We start from the raw sequence: 25,201 nt of genomic DNA on the forward strand, positions 1-25,201 counted from the left end.
GTAATAAAGAAGGTAACAGACAGGTTGAGGTCATCATGGTCTGAGTAGGGATAAGAAATCAATTAACTATATGATTATTAAACTTGTAATCACATGATTAAAACTTGTAACCATATGAACTATACGATTGATGATGAAAATTGTACACTTTTGTAACCAAGGAAATGATCTTAGCTTGCTTGCTTGAAACATACATGATTCTGAGACTATGAAAATAAATCCAAGCAGCTGACAGTCAGTCAACCTGCTCCTGCCTTTACCCCTGTGTTGACTCAACTCATTTCGCCAACTCTATCCCTCCTGTCGGGTTCCAAGGACCCCGTGGAGGCTGGACCCCCACATAAAATAATCTTAATAAAATTCAGTGATCACTGTTATCCAATGTGTTGATTTCTCTTTCCATTCTAGCCAAGGAAGATATAAAGTCCTGCCTAGTGGCAACTTTCAAGGACTAAAAATTAATTTAAAAAACTTATAAAGCTTAGAGTTTTTTATTCTGTCCTCTTTCCTTCCCCTTTCTTGAGACAGTAAGCAATCAGATATATGTTATATATGTATAATCATGTAAAATAATTCCACATTAGACATAAAAATAAATTTTTAACCTAATTGTGAAAATAGTTTGGAGCTCTGTTATTGGAGTCTAAATCCTGCAAAATGAAGGAGTGAAGAAGAGGAAGAGAACAAGTGAAAAATAGGGGACTTCTTGATAACTCTAATTGATTAATTAGCAGAATTTGATCTTTATTGGTATCTAATCTTTGCTTGTTAGAAGTTGTTATTCTACAATAACTATCTGATTATAAATCAGAAATAGCGACTTCTCTATTTTCATTAGTGCCTAGAAATACTTACTGATGGATATATATTAGCATTATATACATTAGCATATATATGCTAGTGAACTAGAGTTTCATCCCAAAAGTCCTTACCCATCCATAAAGCCTTTCATCTTATTAAAAAATCTCTTTAAGAGATTGTAACACAAAAGAGTGAAAGCAAAAATTCCTTATTGCAAGTACTTAAGGTTTTCATTGTTGTTTCTAAGTACATTAGAAAAAAAAGATAAAGAATTGACTTCCAAGATCTAGACTTTCCAAATTAATATAACAGTAATTTATAACCATTATAAACAATTAATGTTTTCAAACAATTTGTTGAAATTCTTCAGAGATCCATCATTTTATTCAGGTAGGTTATTCCTGTACCAAACAAAATGATAATCCTCTCAACATCTGTTTGTGTGGGTGTGTGATACTTTCTAAAGGATTTCAAAGCCATTTCTTTAGTTGTATTATATTCTGAGTTTCTCTTGATTTAGTTTTTCTGTTTTTCTTTTTTTGACTTTTTTCAAGGTAGTGGGGTTAAATGACTTGCCCAGGGTCACACAGCTAGATAATTATTAAGCGTCTGAGGTTACATTTGAACTCAGGTCCTCCTGACTCCAGGTCCAGTTCTCTATCCACTGTGCCACTCAACTGTCCCATAGTTTAGTTTTTCTTTAAAGCAAGAAATAATTGGTTTTATTAAATAGCTGTTAAAATATATAAATAACAAGTATCTTCCGTAAATATAGCTTTATTCCAAAATATTTGACCCTCCAATAATAGTAAAAAAAATTAGTATGTTATATAGTTGGAAAGGAGTATTTTTCCAGGTTTCAAAAGGTCAAGTTCAAACTTAGAGTTCAAACTTAGTCCTAACTCTTATGACTTTGACCAATTTATTTCATACTTCTTGCCTTTAGTTTTCCCTTTTGTAAAATGAGAGAGCTAGATTAGTTAAGTGATAAATGTCTTTCAGCTAAAACTCTCTATTCTATAACTTTTCTCTGTAACGGTAAGGTATCTAAATGTTTTTATTTACAGTAATAATAAAGTATGGAAAAGTTTAGATTAGGAAATTTAAATTATTGAGATGAAGGGGAAGTATTTAATTAAATCAGAAAAGAAAATTATATTATAATACATAACTTTTTAAAGTTTTTATTTTGAAATAGAGGAATAAAAAATTCTTAATATATGAGTATTTAGTTTTATAAAGTCATAGAATTTAAACCTAGAAGAGAACTCAAAGATCATTTTCTATAATATCACTAATTATACAGATGAGAAAAGTTTTTCTTTGGCGCATAGTTCATAAGTACAGACTTTTGACTCATTCAGATCCCCTGACAACACATTCAATATATATATTCTGTGATATAATGTTACTTCCATCAGTCTTGTCCTAAATTAGATTACAGTTAGAGTACAAGAACACAAATAGGCAAGTTAATGATGAGGTCTGCTGAGGGGGAATGAGTAAAGGAGAAGTAAATCAGAACCACATACACTAAAAAGAACTGATGGTAAAGAATGAAAATATCCTCACAATGAGAAAAAGATCATTTCTGTTTTATTTTAATAACCATTTATTCATTGAGATTAAGATTTTCCCTCTTCTATTTTCTCATTCAGGTTATTTGTGTTAGGTTATTCAGTCAGCATCTGAAGGACATTGCTCAAATCCTTGGAATACATGCTTTCCTATCTAGTTCGAGACCCCACCCTACTGGGGAAGCTTAGTTCTGATTAAAAAATGAAAAGAATGTAATTTAGATAAATTCTGGCTGTTTTGTTTTATTCTAGTAAACTTAGATGAAGGGTAAATTCCTTTGTCTAGATTGCCTGAGGCTGGGAGTAGTTTGGGAATAGGATGTTTTTCCATTATTCTCAAAGAAGACCATGAGATCAGGAAGGCAGCACCATGATATGCATGTAAATTGGATTTGAATGAGGATGCTAAATCACCAGCCTCACTTTCTTCTTTGGACCCTTTTGGGTTCAGTGACCAGATATGAATTAGAATGACTGGAGAAAACCCTGGATGTGAAGGGATCAGGATTAAGTGACTTATCCAAGATTTGATTTGAACTCAGGTCCTCCTGAGGCACTTTGCCCACTTTGCCATCTAGTTGGTAAGAGAAGTAACAGTATCAAAATCTCATTCTCCCAGCCCTGCAATAGAATGGGTCCAACTCTCATAATATTTATTCTCTCATTGTTAACCAACTAGAGCTCATTGCTGCCTTTCAGGAACAACCTCTTTTCAAAGGTCTTATAAGCATTTAAGAGTCTCCATGATTCATCTGTTAGTGTCTGAGAAAGACCACTCTTTTATTAATTATTCACTAGTCTTGATTAATAGAACTATTAATTACATAGAAACTAAGTCCCTTCAACTTTTTATTCTTCATAAAGAGAAGACAGAGAAAACACTAAAATGGTATAACAAATTTGGGCTATTTACTGAAGGTACAAATACTGAGATAATATTTAACCCAATATACCTTAATAGCCAATCTCTGGTTTCACTGAATAACAGCTATCATTCATAATAGTGATGCTATATGATTCATGAGAAGCTAAAATCTTTTATTAGAAAACTATGAAAAATAAAGAAATCTATCTTCAAAAAATCAGTTTCAGGAGGATTTTAAACAAGCAATTTACTAAACATGACTGGTATTCTCACTGCCTACATTGTATTCTAGTCTTATTTTCACTTGCTTAGAATATATACCATATTTTTAAAGTGTGATGACACACCAGACTCTCAAGATTCATAGTGTTTGTCATACTAACACCGTAACATATGTTATATATCTGCATATGGGGAAACAGAAAGTTTTTGGTAGAAAATAGCAAGTAGCAATTCAGAGAAACTGCATAGCACACATGTATGTACACACAAATATGCAAGTGGCATCTTATTCAGTTCTTCATGAAGTCTAAACCTTATACTTTTTGTTCTTACCTCATAGCAGACTGGATAACAAAACCAAGCCCAAGAACTTGTTCTTTAAAAAAAGAAATATTTCAAACATAAAGGCTCTTAAAGTGTACAGCTACACAGAAACGTATAGCTGGATAATATTTTCTTTGCTACAGATGATCAACCAATCTCCAAACACAAACTGCACACAAAGTAGCAATAAAATTGACGTCAAAAAAGATAAACTACTTTATGCTTAAAGACAATATATCTACCAAAAAACTTCACATAATATTCTTTTATTTTATTATTTTTTTATGTAAAGCAATGGGGTTAAGTGATTGCTTAAGATCACACAGCTAGGCAATTATTAAGTGTCTGAGGTCAAATTTGAACTCAGATCTTCCTGACTCCAGGGCCAGTGCTCTATCCACTGTACCACCTAGCTGTCCTTACATGATATTCTTAAAATGAAACCAAATTTAATTGCAAAAGAAAAAGAGTACCAACATTGTAGAAGGCTTTATCTATATTCAGAACTGGACAACTTGCATAAAATATTAAAAATAAAGAAAGGCTAGAACTAAATAGATTATTGGAAAAACTAGATTTAATGGACTTAAAAAGTGTGAATATTAAAGAACTCACATACTTCTTAGCATTTTATGGTTCTTTTATAATATCTGATTATTTACTAAGACATAAGAGAACTAAAATGAAAGTTTTAAGTCAGAAACTTTAAAAAAAGTTTCTTTATACCATAACAACTATAAATAATAAACAAAGATATCAACCTAAATGAGATGAAATAAGATCCTAAGTAATGAGGAGATCAAAAAAAATAACAGAAGCAATATTAAAGGAAAAAATAGCAATAGAACCACATACTAACATTTATAGAATTGCACCTGTGGGAGTACTTAGAAGAAATATAATATACTTCAGCAAACATGTCCTCAAAAATAGAAAAAGAGAAGATTAATTGTTAAGATATCCATGACCAGAAAGCATTGAATTGACAATATGGTAAAAAGGACAACAGTTTAATAGCAATTAAGATATTAAAAGAATTAATTGAATCCCTCAATTGTGGATCCTCTTAATGGATTCTCTATGAAAGATTTAAAGAAAAGCATCAGGAAAAATTGCATGAGATATTGCAGAGAGAGAGAGATTGTGATGTGCTTTGGTGGAAGGAGTGCACTTACTAATGAAATCACAGATCCATCAAAATAAATAAACTATAGTAGTTATGTGTGCCATCTCCTTGCTACCAATAACAGATGAATAATGTTAGTAGTTGAAACTCATTAGCAAACACAGGTGTTCTTGTATAGTGTAATTCAATGTATATTAGAATGCTGTGTATGTACTATATATAAAAAATGTATATGACAAAGCTGAGATAACAAAAAATTCTGAATTTAAATACCAATGAGAGTTCAAGTTAAAATAATTTGTATAGTTTCCAAGCTAAATTCTTACACATTTATATAAGTAATGTATTTAACTTTTCAATGAGGTTATGACATGTCAATAAATGTATTCTAATTTAAGAGTATTATACATTTTTGTGCATTTGTGACTCAGACCTTTATTAACTCTTTTATTACAGAATCTGATGACCAAAACTACAGGGTGGAGGCAGTCCATGCATTGGTGCACAAATTGCCAGAAAAAAACAGAGAGATGTTGGACATCTTAATAAGACACTTAGTCAAGTAATTCCACTTACCAAATTTTTTCTATTTTTTATATTATTGCAATTTCTTCTTGATAGTATACAATTAAGGAATCTTAAACTAAATTGCAGTGAATGTCTGTACAAATAATTAGCAACCCCAGTTTCATCACTAAGGTGAGGTTGAAGAGTACCAGCAGGGTAAGTAGCCTGGAACAGCTTGCCTCTATTTAATCCAACTTTGAATATTACTTTTGGAGGGAACAAAAAGTTTGAGTCTGAAAGGACTTTTAATGTCATTGGTCCTTGTATCATGCTCACTTTTCAGATGAGGAAATGAAAATCCTGAGATTTTGTGATTTGTTCAGTGTTACAGGAGTAAAGTGGCAGAACTTAGATTTGTATCCTGTTCCTTTGACACCAAAATGAGCACTGTTTTCACCATTTGATGCTACTTATAATTGATTCTTATTACATATAGTTATAATTCTTATTAGTGTCATGGGCAGAGAAGCTACTTAGATACTTAGCATTGCTCTCAAAATGTGTGCTTCTATAACCCAAATCAGAATGAAATGAAAGTTTATCTTAGATGGGAGAAGTTGGGCATTATACTTTTGAACATGAAACAACTGACTCATGCAGGTCACCTCATGGGTACTTGTATTCACAATTGCCCAGAAAGGTCAGTTATTTTCTGTTTTGTGACCACAGACTAACCTAACTTTGGGCTACCATTTCACAATTGTATTCCATTTGTCACAGAAGGGATTGATCACTGCCAAGTGATTTCTTGGAAATTTTCATTTCATCTCCTTTCCTGGGAAAAATAACTTAAAACTCATTTTTCTCTCTGTTCTTAAAAATGAGGTAGTTGTATTATCTTATAATAATAACTATCAGCATAATGATGTTACAGATGTATAATAATAATAATAATAATGCCATGTGTATAATGCTTTAAGGTTTGCAAAGAATATTATAACTATTAACTCGTTTTATACCTGGAAAATAGTTACTGTTATTATTATTATTAGTTGCTTTAGTGCCTTAGTTACTTCAGTACTTTAGTAACATTAATAACTTGTTTAGATTCACACACACACACAGAGCTAAGTAAGTCTTAGGCTGATTTGAACTTAGTTCTTCTTAATTCCAGTACTCTATCTTCTGGACCGTCCAACTGCCTTTACATGCAATATCAATACACATGTGTAGTATGTCACTGAACATTTATATACATATGCATGTATATATAAAATAGCCCATTTAAAAATACTTTTTCTGGCTTGGCTTAAAATGTGTCCTCTGCCAACCACAATTTGAATTCCCAGAAATATTTTTCTTAAAGCAATTACAGTAGATGTCAAGTGCTATGCCTAAAATATACAAGATTCTTGAATAGGAGTTGGGAATACAAAGGCAAAAGCAAAGTAATCTTTACATCAACAATTTTACATTCTACCTATGGTAGGTACTCATAATTTGGGGATGTAAATGTTAAAAAAAATTTACAACTGCATTTCAATATAATTGGTTTCCTTTGTAATCTTTGTATTTTATTTTCTGTATTAAATATTATGTTGCAGCCAGGGCCATAGCACTTCTTCAGTCTGCTCAGCAGAACCATACACACATACAAAAAAGAATATAACTTCTCCAAGGGATAATGATGGAATCACCATATGCATAAATAAGCATAATATCAAGTTATTTGAGGGGAGAAAGTACTAGCAGCAGAGAAGATCCAGGCAGTTTTCACAGAGAAATGAGCCTTGAAGGAAAATTGCTAGATCTGGAGTGGTAGATCCACAAAGTAGACATCATTATTTTTTTATTTTAAAAAACATCTCTTGTTGACATATAAAACCCTTCTTTGTATCAAGAGAACTGAAGAGATGACTTTTAAAATGGAACTGAGAGAATCAAAATAACTCAACAGGTGTTCAGTAGTCAAGAGAAGAAAGAATAGTAAGAGAATTTAGCCTCCTTTGATTTCAAGTCACCTGGATCAATTGCAACTTAATCCTAGAGTCAGTTAGGTGGAACAGTAAATGAAGTGTTACACCTGATGTCAGGAAAATTTAAAAGAGTTTAAATCATGCCTCAGAGATTTACTAGTTGTGTGACCTTGGTCAAATCACTTAAGTCTGTTTCCAACTTAGTCAACTGTAAAATGAGGATAATAATAGTAACTAAATCACAGATTTGTTGTGAGGTCAAATGGCATAATATTTGTAAAGTGTTCAGCACGGTGACTCCCACATGGTAGGTGCTTAATAAATGTGAATTTCCTTCCTGTACATTCTTGGGACCTGTCAAGAGATTATAGAGCTTATATCAATGATATTCAAAAGATTATGGAAAACTCCAAGTATTAGAGAACGACAAATTTTTTTTTCCAATTATGTGTGCATAGATATTTTAAGATAATAAATCTTAAATTGAAACCCAAAGGCATATATGTACGTATGTATATGTTTAGAGAGAGAGAGACAAAAAATATGAACTAAGTTCATTTTTATTTTTGATAGAATTACTAAACTGCTAAGTAAGGGGAATTCTGTGGATATAGGTTACCTACATATTAGCAAAGCTTTAAATAAAATATCTCATTCTATTCTTATAAAAGAAGATGGAAGTACTGTGGATTAAAAAAAATTATAATCACATGTATTCAGAACTGGTTAGTCAAACTAACTCAAAAGCTAATTTTTAATGATGCCCCTGGCAAATTAACAGAAGATTTCTACTGGAGTAGCTCTGTGTTGTGTAATTGGCCCTGTATTGTTTCACATTTTATAAATGCCTTAGATAAAAGCATAAATATTATATTCATTAAGATTACAGCTAGCACAATATTGGAAGAGATAGCTAAATAATAAATATAAGATCCATAAAGATCCTGATAGTAGAGAATTGAATTGAAGTCCAATAAAGTGAAATTCAGTATGGTTAAATGAAAAATCTAGCACTTGAGTACAAACAAACAAATTTAATATGGAGGAGGTGAGGGTAGAAAAACAGTTATTCTGGAAAAGGAATGTTTTATTGGGCTGTAAGCTCAGTAAGCAGTATTGTTGTTGAGCCATTTCAGTTGTGCCTGACTCTCTGTGACCCCATTTGAGGCTTTCTTGGTAAAGATCCTAGATTGGTATGCCATTTCCTTCTTTAGCTCATTTTTACAGATGAGAAAACAAGCAAACAGGGTAAAATGAGTTGTTTAGGGTCACACAGATTATAAGTATCTGAGGCCAAATTCAAACCAAGGAAGGTGAGCCTTTCTGACTCTGGGCTTAGTACTCTATCCATTGTGCCATCGGGCTGCCCTTAACAGAGTTTGGTAGCTGTCATAAAAGTTAATGTGTTCTCTGGATGAATTAAGTTCATAACTTGCAGGAATGATGAAGATGCTAAGATTTCATCTGAAGTATTGTATTTGGTTCTGGACATTAATAAAATCGGAAGACAACTAGAATGGTGAACTAGAATGTTTAGTTTGGAAAAAAGAAGACTCAGGAGATACATGATAGCTTTCTTTCAGTATTTGAAACATTGTCAAAAGGAAAAGGAACTAGATGTAATCCATTTGGCCCCAGTAGACAACGGGTTGAAGTTGCAAAAAGACAAATTTAGGCTTGATATTAGGGGGAAACTTTCCAACAATAGGCTGCCTGGAGGATGATGATTTCCCTGTCCTTGGTGGTCTTCAAGCAGTAGTTGGATAAATACTTGTCAAACATGTTATATTGAAGACCCTCAAATGCTGTAACTCTGAGGGGGAAAAAAAGGTTGTTTAACAGACCTTGACAATATTGTCATTAAAAAAAGCACCTATTTTTCACACTTCCCTACCTGTTTGCATTATCTGCACCTTGGTCACCAAAATCCCAATTTTGACATGTATTTATTATTATCTATTGATTTATCAAATATCAACTGTATGCAGTTATGTGCTGTGCTAGATTTATTGGTGTTAAAAGCTAAATAAATGTAGTTAGTGCTTTTGTGAAGATTGCTTCATCTTCCTTCTTGGCAGTTTTATGGGGTTAGAGGAATGAAAATTTAAGAATCATCCATTTCTTGTAATAAAATTAGCAAATAAGTTTAAGATTATCTCTGCTATTGTTTATTGACAGCTAATTCACTTGTGTTTTTCTGGACAAGTCAGTTAACCTCTAGATATCTCTATTTCTTCCTCTGAATAGTGAGGGGGTTGGCCTAGATAACTCTTGAAATTCCAACTCTAGGTCTTTAATCTTTTGATTCCCTGACTATAGTTTTCCTTTTGGCTTTAAAATTCTTTGTTTGAAAAATATTTTAAGTAAATATTTTCATTAATCTAATCTTTTTCAACCAACTATCTTAGTTCCCTTTTTAAAATTCCTGCACTAAAATTTATTTTACAGGTCAATATAAAAAATGAAATAACAGGGTTGTTGCTAAATATGATATGTAGAAATTCCAAATATTTGTAGACTTTGAATTCAAGTTACAAGAGAACATGGCATAAAACAAGCATCCATACTTGGAGGAGGGAGGGAAATCTCTTTGCACATGCTACCTTTTCGTTTTTTTCCCCTGTAAAAATGGCCTTAGTTTCCAAATGATTTCGTGACTCTTCATAGCAAGAATCTTTTTTTGCTATTGGTGTGTCCTAATATGAATTTCCTCTTTTCATCTATGAAGTTTAGATATTTCCAAAAGAAAACAATTATGTGTCTGTCTCCCTACCTAACTGAATGAATGAGGTTCACAGTCAACTAAAATGTATGATTATCTGTGTCTGTGTCTATTCAATAACCTTGGATGGAGGATGCTTACTTGGAGAGAAAATTGGTTATCAAAATGTTCCCTCGTATACAAAATTGAATTATCAGGTTTTTTTAGAAGAGACTGAGTTTGAACTGATTTTCGAAATTTATACTCACTCATTCTCAGAGAGATTAATATCAACTTCTTTGTTTCACTATGAAGTACTATTATTTCAGCAAAAATATCTTTCAGGCGATAACCACTTCAACTTCTTTGCAAGGGCATCATTTTAAAAAAACATAGTTGTTTGTAGAGATCTTCACTAAGGAGATAATTAAAAAAAGTTCAGTTTGGAAATCCAGAAGCATTGAAGGGTACTCAGAACCTAAGTATTCATATTTCAAACACAATAAATATAAGTCATCCCATTTTGGATGTAAGGCAGTAGGAGGTAGAAAAGAATATAGGAAAAATGTTCTCTTTCATATTCTGCCCAATGGGTTCTGTAATTTCTATTGTCTTGGACAGAGCGCCAGCAACTGAAATTAGAATATTATTTTTTTTAGTTAACTGTGATATAATAAAAGAATAAGATTTTTTGAAGTTTTCAACATTATTAAATTAGGATTCTAAAGATCAGAATTTTGAACACTCTTCTTTTTATCTTCTTTACTGGAGTAGCACAGATGATCATTTTAATTAAAAGGAGATCTCAAGGATATTTGCTTTGAGAATATAGTGATTTACATTTGAATGTATCTGTATACATTAGACAATATGAGTCAATTCTCCAGAAGTTTCAAAGTAGTTTTTTAGCCTTATTGCTAGGGGGAATTTCCTCATTGAGGAATTCCTTACCCATGAAAATGCATGCCCTTCCTCTTCCAAAAATCTTTTTTTTGTCTTCTATTTTTTTCTCCTTGTTTCCTTTCATATATGTGTATGTATTCCTCTTCTCCCTTTCTTCTCTTTTTCTTTCTTTTTCCCCCTCCTCCTCTTCTCTTTCTTCTCTGTCCTCATTCTACTCCTTCCTAGGATCTATTTTGAGTTCTTCTAATCACAAGATTTATGGGACTCATCTGGGCAATGTTTAATCCAAAAAGTGAATAATTATAATTATAATAATTATATTGATAATTATAATTATATGATAATATGCAATTAATATGATTAATAATTATATATAATTAGAATAATTATCTGTTTATGGATAATCAAACTGAAATGTAAAAGAATTCCATTATTGGAACATATGCACCCTATAACACAATAAGGTCAAAATGGGGACATAAAGGGAAATACCATAGATCAATGCAATACTATTTTCCAGTTTTCCCAACAATTTTTCTTGAATAGTGAGTTCTTATCCCACAAACTGATGTCTTTGGGTTTGTCAAACAACAGATTACTGTAGACATTTGCTATTTCTTAACCAATACCAGGCAGGTTTTTTGGTAAGGCAGTGGGGTTAAATGACTTGCCCAGGGTCACACAGCTAGGCAATTATTAAGTGTCTGAGGCCAGATTTGAATTCAGGCCAATGCTCTATCCATACCAAGCAGATTTAGATGAGTGTCATTTTATAGTAAAGTTTTAAATCTGGTACAGCTAGACCACCTTCTTTTACTTTTTTTTATAAGTTCCCTTGATATTCTTCACCTTTTGTTGCTCCAGATGAATTTTGTTGCTATTTTTTCCCCAGCATTTAATTTGGATAGAATTGTAATTTTTACTATATTATAGTATTAGTACTATATTACTATAGTAGCTCAGCCTAGTCAGTTTAGCTTTGACTTTATTTGTGTGAAAAGTGTTATGCAATTGTGTTCATAAAATTTCCGGGTTTGTCTTGGGAGGTAGATTATTTTATGTTGTCTACATAATGCAATTTTGCTTTCTATTTCTTGCCTTGAGTTTTATTGTTCATATATAGAAATACTGATGATTTATGTGGGTTTATTTTATATCCTGCTACTTTGCTGAAGCTAATTGTTTCAAGTAGTTTTTAGATGATTTTCCTGGATTCTCTAAGTATATCATCATATCATCTACAAAGAGTGAAAGTTTTGCTTCCTCATTGCCAATTCTAATTACTTCAGTTTCTTTTTTCTTCTCTTATTGCAAAAGCTATGATAATGGATATCCTTGTTTCACCCTGATTTTACTGAAAATTTTCCTAGTTTAACCCCATTATATATAATATGTGTTGATGGTTTTAGATAGGTACCATTCATTATTTTAAAGAAGACTCCATTTATTCCTATACTCTCTAGTGGTTTTTTTGGTTTTGTTTTGTTTTTAGGATTTTGCAAGGCAAATGGGGTTAAATGGCTTGCCCAAAGCCACACAGCTAGGTAATTATTAAGTGTCTGAGGCCAGATTTGAACTCAGGTACTCCTGACTCCAGGACCAGCACTCTATCCACTGGGCCACCTAGCCACCCCCCTCTCTAGTGTTTTTAACAGGAATGAATGTTGTATTTTGTCAGATATTTTCAACAAGTTTTGAGATAATCTTATGATTTCTGTTGCCTTTGTTATTGATATGTTCAATTCACCCTTTTCATTTTTGATACTTTGGTATTTTGGTAATTTTGATATTCTTCTTTATCTTTTTTAATCAGATTAGCAAAAGGTTTATCAATTTTATTGGCTTTTTCATAAAACCAACTATTAGTTTTATTATTAGATAAATGGTTTTCTTGATTTTAATTTATTGTTAATAAGTTTTGATTTTCAGAATTTCTAATTTTTTATTTAATTGGAGACCCTTACTTTGCTCTTTTTCTAGTCTTTTTGGTTGCATACTCAATTCACTGATCTCCTCTTTTTCTATTTTATTCATATAAGCATTTAGATTATAATATTTTCCCTAAAAACTGCTTTGACTGCATCCCATAAATTTTGGTATGATAATCTCATTGTTATCATTTTTTTGGATGAAATGGTTGATTGTTTTTATGATTTGTTATTTGATCCACTCATTCTTTAAAATTAAGTTATTTAATTTCCAATTAATTTTTGGCTTACCTTTCCATGGCCCTTTTTTACATGCAGTTTTCTTGTATCATGATCTGAAAAAGCATGCATTTATTATTTCTGCCTTTATGCATTTCATTGTAAGGTTTTTATAACTTACTACTTGGTCACTTTTGGTATAGGTGCCATGTACCGCAGAGGGAAAAAAAAATATTCTTTTCTATCCCCTTTCAGTTTTCTCCAAAGGTTTAGCATATCTAAGTTTTCTAAGTATTATTCACCTTCATAACTTTTTTTTTGTTTATTTTGTAGTAAAATGTATACATTCTGAGAGAGGGGTATCGCTACCCCTACTTTTTTAACTTCCACTAAAGCACAATATATTTTGCCTCCAGTCCCCTATCTTTACCGTGTATGAATCTCACTACTTCAAATGTTCATCTTGTAAACAACTTATAGTAGGATTCTTGGTTTTAATTCATTCTGCTGTCTGCTTCTATTTGACATTTACAATTAAGATTATTAATTCTGTATTTCCCTCCTTGCTGTCTTTCCCCATTTATAATTTTTCTTTCCTTTCACTTTATTCCTTTTCATCAATGTTTTGCTTCCTTTTCCCTTTAACTTTTCTTTAAAATTTACCTTTAAGTTTACTTTCATTTTTATCTATATCTTCCCTTTTGTAAGTTCCTTCTTTCCCTTTTTCTTCCTTGTCTCCCCCTTCCCCCCTCCCACACTTCCCTGAAGGGCAGGCAGATCTTTAATCCCATTGGGAATGTATGTTATTCCTTCTAGGGGCCAAATCTATTGAGTAGATTTATTCAGTGTTCACACCCTTTCTTCTTTCCCTCAATTATAATAGGTCTTTGTGCCTCTTCACCTGATGTTATTTACCTACTAATGCCTAATCTTCTCTTAGTATAGTCCTTCTTTTTATGTTTTTATTGTATTAACTTTGTCTTGTACTTAGAATCAGTTTGTCAAAATATATTCCTTTCATATGTCCAGCTAGAAGTATTATTCTCAAAGGCTGATTGCTTGATTGCTTGATAAGCATGCTTCATAAACAGTACCACTTCATCTCATTAAAAATACACTTCTCAAGAGTCATCAAATTATACATCAAATTATTACATCAAATTATAATAAATTTATACCTTATCCCTTGTTTAAGTACCTTCCATGGACATGTAATCTTCATGAACCAAAGCATCCTGCAAATCCAAATCAATTCATGAACAACTTAGGCTCTTCCCACAAATGAACTCCCTTCAATTGTAATCAAATGTCAAGCAAAGCTTATTGTCTTCACGATGTTTTCATGCCCAGTCCCTCTAAGTATGCTTTCTCCTTCCTTCTCTTTTTTTTTTTTTTATTTGCAAGGCAATAGGTTAAGTGGTTTGCCCAAGGCTGCATAGCTAGGTAATTATTAAGTGTCTGAGGCTGGATTTGAACTCAGATACTCCTGATTCTAGGGCTGGTGCTCTATTCACTGTGCCACCCAGCTGCCCTCCTTCCTTCTCTATAGAACTACATCCATAGTCCTATAATCCTCTCCAACCAAAATATCAGGTATACTCACTCCCTCTGTCTGTTTTGTTTTCTAACGTATGGATTATCACTTTCTAGTCCATGTTCAACCATTCAAAATATGCCCCCACCTTCTGCCCCTATTATACTGCAAGCTTCCTTAATTAAATTTCCTGTAAAGTGAGGTATGTATAGAGCCTCTAAGTACTCTAAGTACTGGGATACCTGAAGGTCTCTTTTAAGGACTTAGAGTTGACTATGACATGGGAAATACTGTCACAAGACCAACCAGCCTTGGGTACCCTCATCAAAGAAATTGCTGAGCTCTATGAAGAGGCACATTTAAAGTATCTCAAAGGAAATATGAGATACATATATTTAGAGGATATTTCAGGTGTTCACCTGGACTATTTGTGTCTGACCTATGGCAGAGCCTTCTGAGCTCATATTGGTCTGATCAGTCACAGTTGGACACATATAATGATATAATTTTAATCTTCGATAATGAAGAACAAGGACCAACCATACCCAAATCCTCTAAGTACAATGCCTTCAACTATAACCAACCCTTGAACTGTTTAAAGAGAAATACAATTTTTTTTAAGTTTTTGCAAGGCAATGGGGTTAAGTGGCTTTCCCAAGGCCACACAGCTAGGTAATTATTAAGTGTCTGAGGCTAGATTTGAACTCAGGTACTCCTGACTCCAGCACTGGTGCTCTTACACTGCACCACCTAGCCACCCTGAGAAATAGAATTCCTAAGAGTTACAAGTTCTATCTTCCCTTATAAGAATGTATGTAATCTAATGTTCTTGACTGGCATTTTTTCTCCTTTCCATTTACCTTTTCATGCATGTCTTGAGTCTTATCTTTGAAGATCATATTTTCTGTTCAATTCTGGTCTTTGAATCAGAAAATTTTGGAAGACCTCTATTTCATTGAATATCCTTCTTTTCCCCCTGACAGAATATGCTGAATTTTGCAGGGTAGTAAATTCTTAGTTTTAACCCTCCAAAAATATTGTCTTCAAGACCATCTGGTCCTTTAATGTTGAAGTTGATAAGTCCTGTGTAATTCTGATTGTGCTTCCTTTGTATTTAAATCACTTCTTTTGGGGGGTGCTAGAATTTGGCTATGATAGTCCTTGGAGTTTTTATCCTGGATCTCTTTCTGGAGGTGTTCCATGTTCTTTCAAGGACTATTTTGTTTTCTTGATCTAGCATATTAAGACACTTTTCCATGAAAGATATATTTGAGGCTTTTTTTTTTGCTCTAACCTTTCTGTTAGACTAATAATTCATTAATTATCTTTTCTGGATCTATTTTTCAGGTCATTTATCTTTCCTAAAAGGTACTTTACATTTTCTTCAAATTTTTTTCAGCCATTTGGTGTTGTTTGGTAGAATCTTGGTCAAAGAATCATTAGTTTCTTTGTCCAATTCTAATTTTTAGGGTTTTATTTTCTTCAGTTAGCTTTTGTATTTCTGTTTACAGTTGGTTAATTTTACTTTGCAGTGAGTTGCTTTCCTTTTCCATTTGGTTATATACTTTTGCTGAGTTTCATTCCTTTTTCAGTTGGTCAGTTTGACATTTAATTGGATTGCACTCCTTTTCCAGTTGATCAATTTTATTTTTTGGTGAATTACATTCTTTTTCCAGTTGGTTATTTTTACTCTTAAAGGAATTGATTTCTTTGGACAGTTTTCAAAATTTTCCAGCATGGTTCTCATTTCTCTTTTCCCACTTTTTCTCCTTCCTCTCTTATTTCTTTTTAAAAATCTTTTTTTAAGCTCTTCTATGATGTTTTGGATTTTAAGTCTAATTCACAAATGATTTTGAGACTTCCCATGTAGTCTATTTATCACTGCTTTCTTCTGAGCTGGTATTTATATCATCTTTATCTGAATAGAAGCTTTCTGTGATAAGTACTGTTTTATTGGGTTTTGGGCTTTTTTTTTTTGGCTCAATTTTATTATTGAGCTCTGCTCCTGTGGTATAGGAGTACGGTCCCAAGTGCTGGAGCTATGGTCGATTCTAGCTTATTGCTTGCCAAGATGTTGCCTATGGAGCCCAGGCATATTGCCTGTGCAGTTGTTCCCACCCAGTCCTATCTGTTGCCCCAGTATTCCCAGGGTTCATACCTTTTCTGGGGATGGGACCCTCCTTGCTGGCCTGCTGTCTAACTGCCAGGACCTGGCTTGCTGTCTAGCTGCTGGAATCTGGGATGCACTGTGGCTAGAAGCTTCCCACTGACTTCCAGTTCTCCCACCTAGCTGGGCTTTACTTCCCCTTTTCCTTTGAAGAAACAGACCTTAACAGAAGATCTTCCTTGATGTCTGCAGAGGCAAAGCTGTTTAGATCGTTTTATTTGTTTGTTTTTGGTTGGGATCTGTAGCTTTAATATCTGTGTAAAGACTTCATTTAATGTTGTATAGGGAAAAGCTCTGGGAGCATGCTAGCTTCATCCTTCCATCTTGGCTCCTCCCCAGAACTCCTATCCAGATGAACTATTTTCAAATTCCTGTTCTTCCTCTTACCTTAACTGTGTGTCCTTATGATTTGCTTTCTTCATCAAATGAAAAATCCTGCACATAGGTGACCTCTAAGGACTCTTCTGGATTTATATCCAGACTCTGTAATCTTTATATTCAGACTCTATAATGTGAAACCTGGTTTCAGATTCCATTTCTGGCACTTATTATCCATGAGTCTTGGGCAAGCCACTTAGAGCTCCAGTTTCCTCCTTTACATAAGTGAAATAGTCATGGTTTTCATCCTTACCTCACAGGACAGCTGTGAGGGATTCTTATGAGACAATGTGTAGAAAGGCTTTGCAAATCCCAAAATCACTGTATAAATGTTAATCATTATTATTACGATTGTTAATGATAAATGATTGGGGAATCTATGTATTGCAGTAGACAGAATGCTGGGTCTAAAGACAGGAAGATTCATCTTGCTGATCTATCTAGCCTCAGATCCATATTAACTGTATGACACTGGGCAAGTTGACTTAACCCTTTACCTTAGTTCTTCCTGAGCTAGAGAAGCAAAAGGCAAACCATTTTAGTATTTTTTTCAAGAAAACTCCAAATGGGAGTACAAAGAATTGGACACAACTGAAAAATAAATCAGCAACGACACTTTCTTGTGTAATATAATTGTAATATATAATTGTAATATAATTCTTGTGTAATATAATTAGTAATATAATTCTCCTTGAAAACTTTAAGATGTTTTCAGGTCATTTCAAAACGTGGAAAAATGGTGAATAGCTGATTTTTCATTCATGCTTCATCGTCATTTAGGTTGAAATGCTACCATTTAGGATTCCAGGCTCTTTAGGAAGCTGTCAATAAAGTAGATTCATAGGACCAGGGATTACAGACCAGGAATATTTCTCTAAAGCTATACTATAACCAAGTTGCCATAAAGAGTCATTGAGCATCCTTAATGCTCATGACCTAAGTATTGGAGTGAATAAAGTAATTAGAAGGGACAAATGGCATAGCAAATTCAAAATAGCTGCTAATCTGGTATTAGTTGTCCTTGGCTTTAGGAGATACCCCAAGATGGTCCTTTCCCCGTGCAATATACTTACTGTCTTAATGATATTTTAAAAAAAAATTGTCCCTCAAAAGATCTAAGAAGTCACCTTCCATTATTGCTTTGCAAATATTGGAGGAAAATCTACCTTTATGAAACATTGTATATAATGACTGAATTTTCAATTTATTCATAGATTTTTATGGGGATTTTTTTCTCTTCCATTTTTAAAATTAATTTATGTTTAATAAGATGGGTCTCTGAGAATGCAAGAAGGATACAGGGGAATTCTAAAGAATATAGAAAATAGGGGGCGGCTAGGTGGCGCAGTGGATAAAGCACCAGCCCTGGAGTCAGGAGTACCTGGGTTCAAATCTGATCTCAGATGCTTAATAATTACCTAGCTGTGTGGCCTTGGGCAAGCCACTTAACCCCATTTGCCTTACAAAAACCTAAAAAAAATATAGAAAACAAAAATATTTTTAAAATAAATTGAAATGAGATTTCAAGAATTCCTCCAGTTTCAAAACTTTCTTTAAAAAAATTACTTTAATTTTTTGACCACACATCAATCAATCATTGGCAGAAAAGGTAATGGCTAGAGGAATTTAGGGTAAGGGTGGTCACAAAGCAGCCTAAGTATAGTGGGAAAAAATGACCTGCAATCCAAAATGTACAGATCATTACAAATTCATTGTCTTCCAGCAGTTAGCTTCTTTAAAATTGTATTAATATAATTTTCTAATTATTCATTTTGAATTTTTATTTGTTTTTTTTTAAGAGTATCACTGCATAGCCAGCAGAATCTTATGACTGTCTCCAACCTTGGAGTCATCTTTGGCCCTACTCTGATGAGAGCACAGGAAGAAACTGTAGCTGCTATGATGAACATCAAATTCCAGAATATTGTGGTTGAGATTCTGATTGAACACTATGAGAAGGTATGGTCAAATATTTGTCTAAAAGGTGCCTTCAAATGAATGAATGAAAATAAAAGCATTTCCTAAGTACTTACTATACACTGAGTACTGTATAAATGCAAATATAGTGCAAATACAAATAAAAAAGCAAAGACTGGACCTGTTCTCAAGAATCTTACAGACTAATTAAGGGACACAAAAAATATAGGGGAACAGTGGCCAGGGGAAGGAATTTTATTTTGGAAAGTAACAGAAATAATGACTGAAACCATTGAAATGAAAATTTGACAAGGCAGGTGGCAAGAAGATGACTGAGGGTAGTAAGTGATCCACAGCAACGGCCCCTTAAGTACAGGGGACCATGTGAGGCACTTGTCAATCAGGATCACAAGGACCCAGGCAGAGAAGTGAAAAATTTGTTATAAATGTAAGGAAAGGAGTGGAATGAACCCGACATGCATTGTGAGATCCAGCTATGGTGAGAGCTGTCCTTGTGTGACTTGAAAGGAGAGAGAATAGAATCTCTTGTCTTTTTCCCCCTACCCAAAGGAGACTTTCATTCTTACCAGGAGGGAATAAGTTGGTGTCAATGTACCAGCATTCTGCTCTCTTCAGAGAAAGGGTGCCAGATTGTATGTAATTGATATGCCTCCTTAAATAACAATCATCTAGGGGATATGATCTGGTTCAAACTATCAATGCTTTATCATTTTGGGGATGGGAGACCATGCTTTATAGCCAAGACATACATACATATACATATATATATATATGGAGAGAGAGAGGGACCCTCCTATTGGGATTGAGGTCAGCTCAACAAAGAGAAAGGATTCAAAAATTTCCTGAAGCCTCTAGTATAATATGCTAGTAATATGGACCTAATGGAGATTATGGAGATTGCCAGTTCCTTTCATGTCTTTCCAGATTTTTTTTTCTTCAGAAGCCTGAAATGGTGATAACACCATCCATCTTCTCTCTTGAAGCTGGAACCCCAAAAGGCCTGAAACAATTTAATGCTTGAAGAATCATGAAGAAGACTTGGGCCCCAAAATGCCAAAGGTCCTGAAGGGAGACTTAGAGGATTTCCCTATGGAGAGGGAGTTCTACTCTAGCTGAATTTTTTTCTATTCAGTTGTGTCCAGCTCCTCATGTCCTATGGATGATAGTGTGCCAGGCCCTTCTGTCCTTTAGCTTGTCTCCCAGTCTGTCCAGGTCCATGACACCTTATAATAATTTCATCCTCTGTCATTTCCTTTTCCTTCCTAACATCAGGGTCTTTCCTAATGAGTTCTAGCTTCTCATTATGTGGCCAAAGTATTTAAGCTTCAGCTTCAGTTTTTTACCTTCTTATGAATAACCAGAATTAATTTCCTTAAGTATCAATTGATTTTACTTTCTTACTATCCAAAGGACTCTCAGAAGTCTTCTTTGTCACTACAATTTGAGACATTGATTTTTTTGGCACTCAGCTTTCCTTATTGGCCAAATCTCATAGCTATTCATTGCTACTGGAAAAACAATAGTTTTGACTATATGGACCTGTGTTGACAAAATGATGTCTGCTTTTTAGTATGTTATCATGAATGTCCCACAGTTTGAAACCAGGTGGAAACAACTCTGGCATGCTTTCCTTTTTTCCAGAGCTAGCTCAGTATTTTAGGAACTCTGAAGGAAAGTGAGAAAAAAGCATTACATTGCCTAACAAACTGAAGGTCACCAGAGCACTTGTGCTGATCTCATTGTTTTATGCCTGTAAAACCTGGACAGTATACAAGTGCCATTTGGATAGTTTTAGGAAGATTCTGAGGATCACCTAACAAGATAACAGACCCTGAGGTCTTTTCTCAAGCTAAACTGCCAAGTATTCAAATTCCAAAGAATGCATTCCAAAGAATGCAACTCTTATGAACAAATGAGCCAAACTCATGTTTACCCCAAACACTATTTTATGGAGAATGACACAAGGCAGGTGCTCACGTAGTGGTCAGAAGAAGAGACACAAGGACATTCTCAAGGTTTCTGTGAAGAACTTTGGAATCAATTGTGTGACATGATAGATGCTGGCAAAGGACAGTCCAACATGGTGGACCCACATTAAAGAAGGTGCTGTGCTCTATGAGCAAAACAGAATTGCAGTAGCTCAAAAGAAACGAGATGCATAAATTTAGAGATACCTCCACCCTAATGTTCATATGGAGCATTGTGTCCAACCTCTAAAAAGCCTTCTGAGTTCGTATTGGTCTGACACACCATACCTTAACTCCAACATAACGATATCATTTTGGTGCTCTTTAAGAACAAACAACCATGCTGTCTATCCTATAGCTTTCTTTTCATGGAGAAGGCATCTTTTATTTTCTGGACTACAGTTACGATTTGCAGTGATCTTTGAGCCTACAAATATGAAAGCTGACTCTGCTTCAATTTCCTCTCCCTTTTTTTGACAGGAAGTAATGGGTTCAGTTGTTATGACCTTTTTTTTAAATGTTAAGCTTGAAGCCAACTTTAAACTCTTCTTTTTCACTCTCATCAAGAGACATCTTAATTCTTCACTTTTCTGCCATCAGAGTGGAATTGTTTTCTATATCTGAGATTATTGTTATTTCTCCCAGTTTAATTCAAGCTATAATCTGGCATTTCATATGTTGTATTCTGCATATTGGTTAAATAAATAAGGTGACCATGTACACCAATAGGAGAATCTCATACCAATGTTGTTAGAGCAGTTATTTGAAAAAGGAGACTTGTTTATTGAGTTATTATTTGTTGTGAGCTCATTCCTATGAAGTTTAAAGAAGAGACTCAAATTTTGTGCTAATCACTTCTTTATGAGGACTCTATCTTCCTTTTACTGGAATAATCATTAAGCTTTCTTTAGTATTGCTCACAAATCACTTTCCTTTTCCTCTGTTTCATTTACTTTCCAAGGTTTTCTGATTGGTCTTTTACCATTTATATTGCAGTTTCTATTCTTGAGGAAGTAAGCATTCTAGTTCTTCTTTTTGATTTTCTAATATTCTTCCACTGTTTACATCTCTCTGAGTACAGACTCTTTATTATCATGTTAGTTTTGTCTTAATGAAACAAAAACAATCTATGCATTTTTAAGACATCTGTCTGTTAAATTTCCAGAGAAATCTTTAAAAAAAACTGATGGAAACAGGAAATGTACTTATTCTCTATCCTAGGCAAAGTTGACCTTCATAAATCAATAGTAGTTAATGGTTCCTGAATAAAATTAGGCTATTTTGTTCTGAGTCATTATGGTGTTGGATTCATTCCTCATCCCTTTTATTAGTCTCCTCGGGTATGTGCTTATCACTCCTAATGAAAAACTAACTAAAAGTGTCTTTCTAAGGTTTTATTCAATGACGAAAATATAAAGAAAGAATGTTTCACCAATCCATCCTAAGAAACTGTATTTGGAATATAACAGCAGGAGTTTGGTCACAAGTCATTATCAGTTCATCTTAGGTAGGACTAGATGACCTCTGAAGTCTGTTTCTCAGTTAGAAAGTCTAAATTTATATATCACATTTCATCTGTTCCACTTACTAGCTCTGTTACCTTAAGCAAATCACATAATCCTTTGAACCCAGGGTTCCTTGTTTACATTATAAGATGAGAGTAACAACATTTGACCTGCCTGCTTTCTGACCTGGTTTGTATAAATTCTGACTTTGCTATGTGACCTTGGGCAAGTTACTCCACTTCTTTTGGTCTTAGTTTTCTCATCTGTAAAATTCAAGGATTGAAATGAATAACCTCCAAGACACATTCCTTCTCTTAATCTATGATCCTATAATTTAAAATATAAAGGAACTATAGAACTATGGTAAGGCAGATAAAGTGCTGGAACTGGTGTCAGGAAGTCCTAGGTTCAAATACACCTCTGGTAATATGTAGCTATTTTATTAAAAGCAGATTCCCGGACTCCTCTGGCCTTTAAATTTCTCATCTATAAAATGAAGATGAGAATAAAGAAGAACAAGAAGAATAATCAATACACATTAAGTGCTTTCTGTTTAGCAGGCATTGTGCTGAATTCTAAGGATACAAAAAGTCAAAAGACGATGATGATGATGATACCTACCTCATAGGATTGTTGTGAGACCGAAATGAAAGAATGAGTGTACATGTGATATAAATTATAGAAATATCAGTGACTTTTAATAGTATTATTTTGTAATTACTTGTTTTTATCATGAGAAACAGCATTATATAATGAAAGGAAGACTGACTTGGGTTAGAGACTATATTTGAGCATGAGTCTCCTCCACTTGTTAATTCTCTATCAGTCAATTCATCTCTTCAAGGCAGTTTGTTCATCCTTTTTTGGGGGGAATAATGCTACTTGTATTATGACCAGAGTTGTTGTTACAGAAATGTTACAATAATATGATCTAAGAATGTCATGAAGCATTTTGTAAATGCAAGCTATAATCATTATTACTATCCTTATACAAAAATGTGTAACAAGATCTGTCTCATCTGTAAAAAGCAAAGACCTTCCCCAAAGAATCCTTAAGCCTGAGGAGTATAGAAAATGGCCCAGAGTGGATTTTCTTTTTCCTTTAGATTGTGTAGCATTGATTCCTTCTAATCCTGGAAAATAAAATAGAACCTCTGTGTTATTTATCTATGTCTATATAGGTTAAAGGATGAAATATACCAAACTATGTTTCCAGAATTACTGTTGTTAAAAGAATACGTATATCTGAAAAAAAAAAATCTCTAGAATTAAAAGTTAAGAGATGAAAGCAAACAATATACCCAAAACTCAAAAAAATTCATTGAGGGCTGTGGTAGATGGAATATCCAGCACCAAAGGAACATTTTTTTTTCCATCTTGCAAGGTACTAGTGCACTAGGTCGTTAGCTTATAATAATATTAACTGACACTGACATAATATTTTGAAGTTTGCAAAGTGCTTATATACATATTACTTAATTTGTACGTCCCATTAATTCTTTGAGGCATGTTCAATTACAATCATTATTATCTTCATTTTATAGACCAGGGATCTGAGACCTTTAGAGGTTAAGGGACTTGCTCTAAGTTGCAGAGCTTGGAAGAATGTCCTAGGCAGCTTTGGAATCCAACTTTTCCTGCTTCCAAGTTCAGAATTCCAAACATTACTCTCAAGGTGAATTTGAGGAGTACATATGTAAATGATATGTTCATGCATGTACACACATGTATGCATATACATATATATATTACTGTAATTGTATTAATAACTGGTCTTAATGAAAGTGTTCAGGTTTTTTTTAATAATATATTTTGCCATTGAACCTGCATTTATTTTTCTTCCATATAGATATTCCATACTGCACCAGATCCAAATATTCCTCTTCCTCAACCTCAGTCCCGTTCAGGGTCCAGGAGGACAAGAGCCATTTGCCTCTCAACAGGCTCAAGGAAGCCCAAAGGGAGATATACTCCATGTCTGGCAGAACCAGATAGTAAGTGTGGAATGACCTTTCAAAATTTTTTCTGCTTTTTTAGTCTACTCTTTCATGACTGTATGACTTTCTTGTTGATGATTAGTGAGAGAGAAAATGTTCTTGCCAGCTCTTCTATTCTACATTTATAAAGTCCTGGTCAACATGTAGTATCAAGGTGCCAGGGACAAGCATATTAGACCAAATTCATTGCCACTGCAAAGGAAAAAAACAGCCATTCTTCTCAATACCCTTTCTTCTGCAGCTGTGATTAAGTACATTGGGTGCTTTCTCTGCAGCAGGTTTTGTCCTGGCGCAGAAGTGGCTGCAAAGAAAGCCAAAGTGAGTCTGACTAAAGCAGTCATTTTCCTTCCTCTTTTTACATTATGTTCTTAAAGCTTCATCTCTTGGGTATCATAAAATACTTTAAAAAAAAGGAAAAAACCATTCTAACTACCTTAGTATTCTGAGCCAAGCACCAAGGTGATTTAGAAAGGTAGCCATAGCCAGGGATATGTAGTACATATTACAAGCAAAAACACTCAAAAAATAATGGGAGAAGGGAGTGCTATCCTTATTTCATTGTAATC

General features: G+C 33.7%; 1 protein-coding gene across 1 annotated transcript in view; it reads left to right on the top strand.

Moving 5' to 3' along the window:
• Positions 1 to 25,201, top strand: part of ARHGAP42 (Rho GTPase activating protein 42) — a 387,607-nt gene that overhangs the window by 331,651 nt on the left and 30,755 nt on the right. Inside the window, exons 17-19 of the mRNA XM_074216537.1 lie at positions 5,372 to 5,477; positions 19,028 to 19,187; positions 24,488 to 24,632. Coding sequence (XP_074072638.1) covers positions 5,372 to 5,477; positions 19,028 to 19,187; positions 24,488 to 24,632 — 411 coding nt within the window. The remainder of the gene's footprint in view (positions 1 to 5,371; positions 5,478 to 19,027; positions 19,188 to 24,487; positions 24,633 to 25,201) is intronic.

Source organism: Macrotis lagotis, chromosome 1, assembly GCF_037893015.1.
Source record: "Macrotis lagotis isolate mMagLag1 chromosome 1, bilby.v1.9.chrom.fasta, whole genome shotgun sequence".
NCBI classification, from domain to species: domain Eukaryota; kingdom Metazoa; phylum Chordata; class Mammalia; order Peramelemorphia; family Peramelidae; genus Macrotis; species Macrotis lagotis.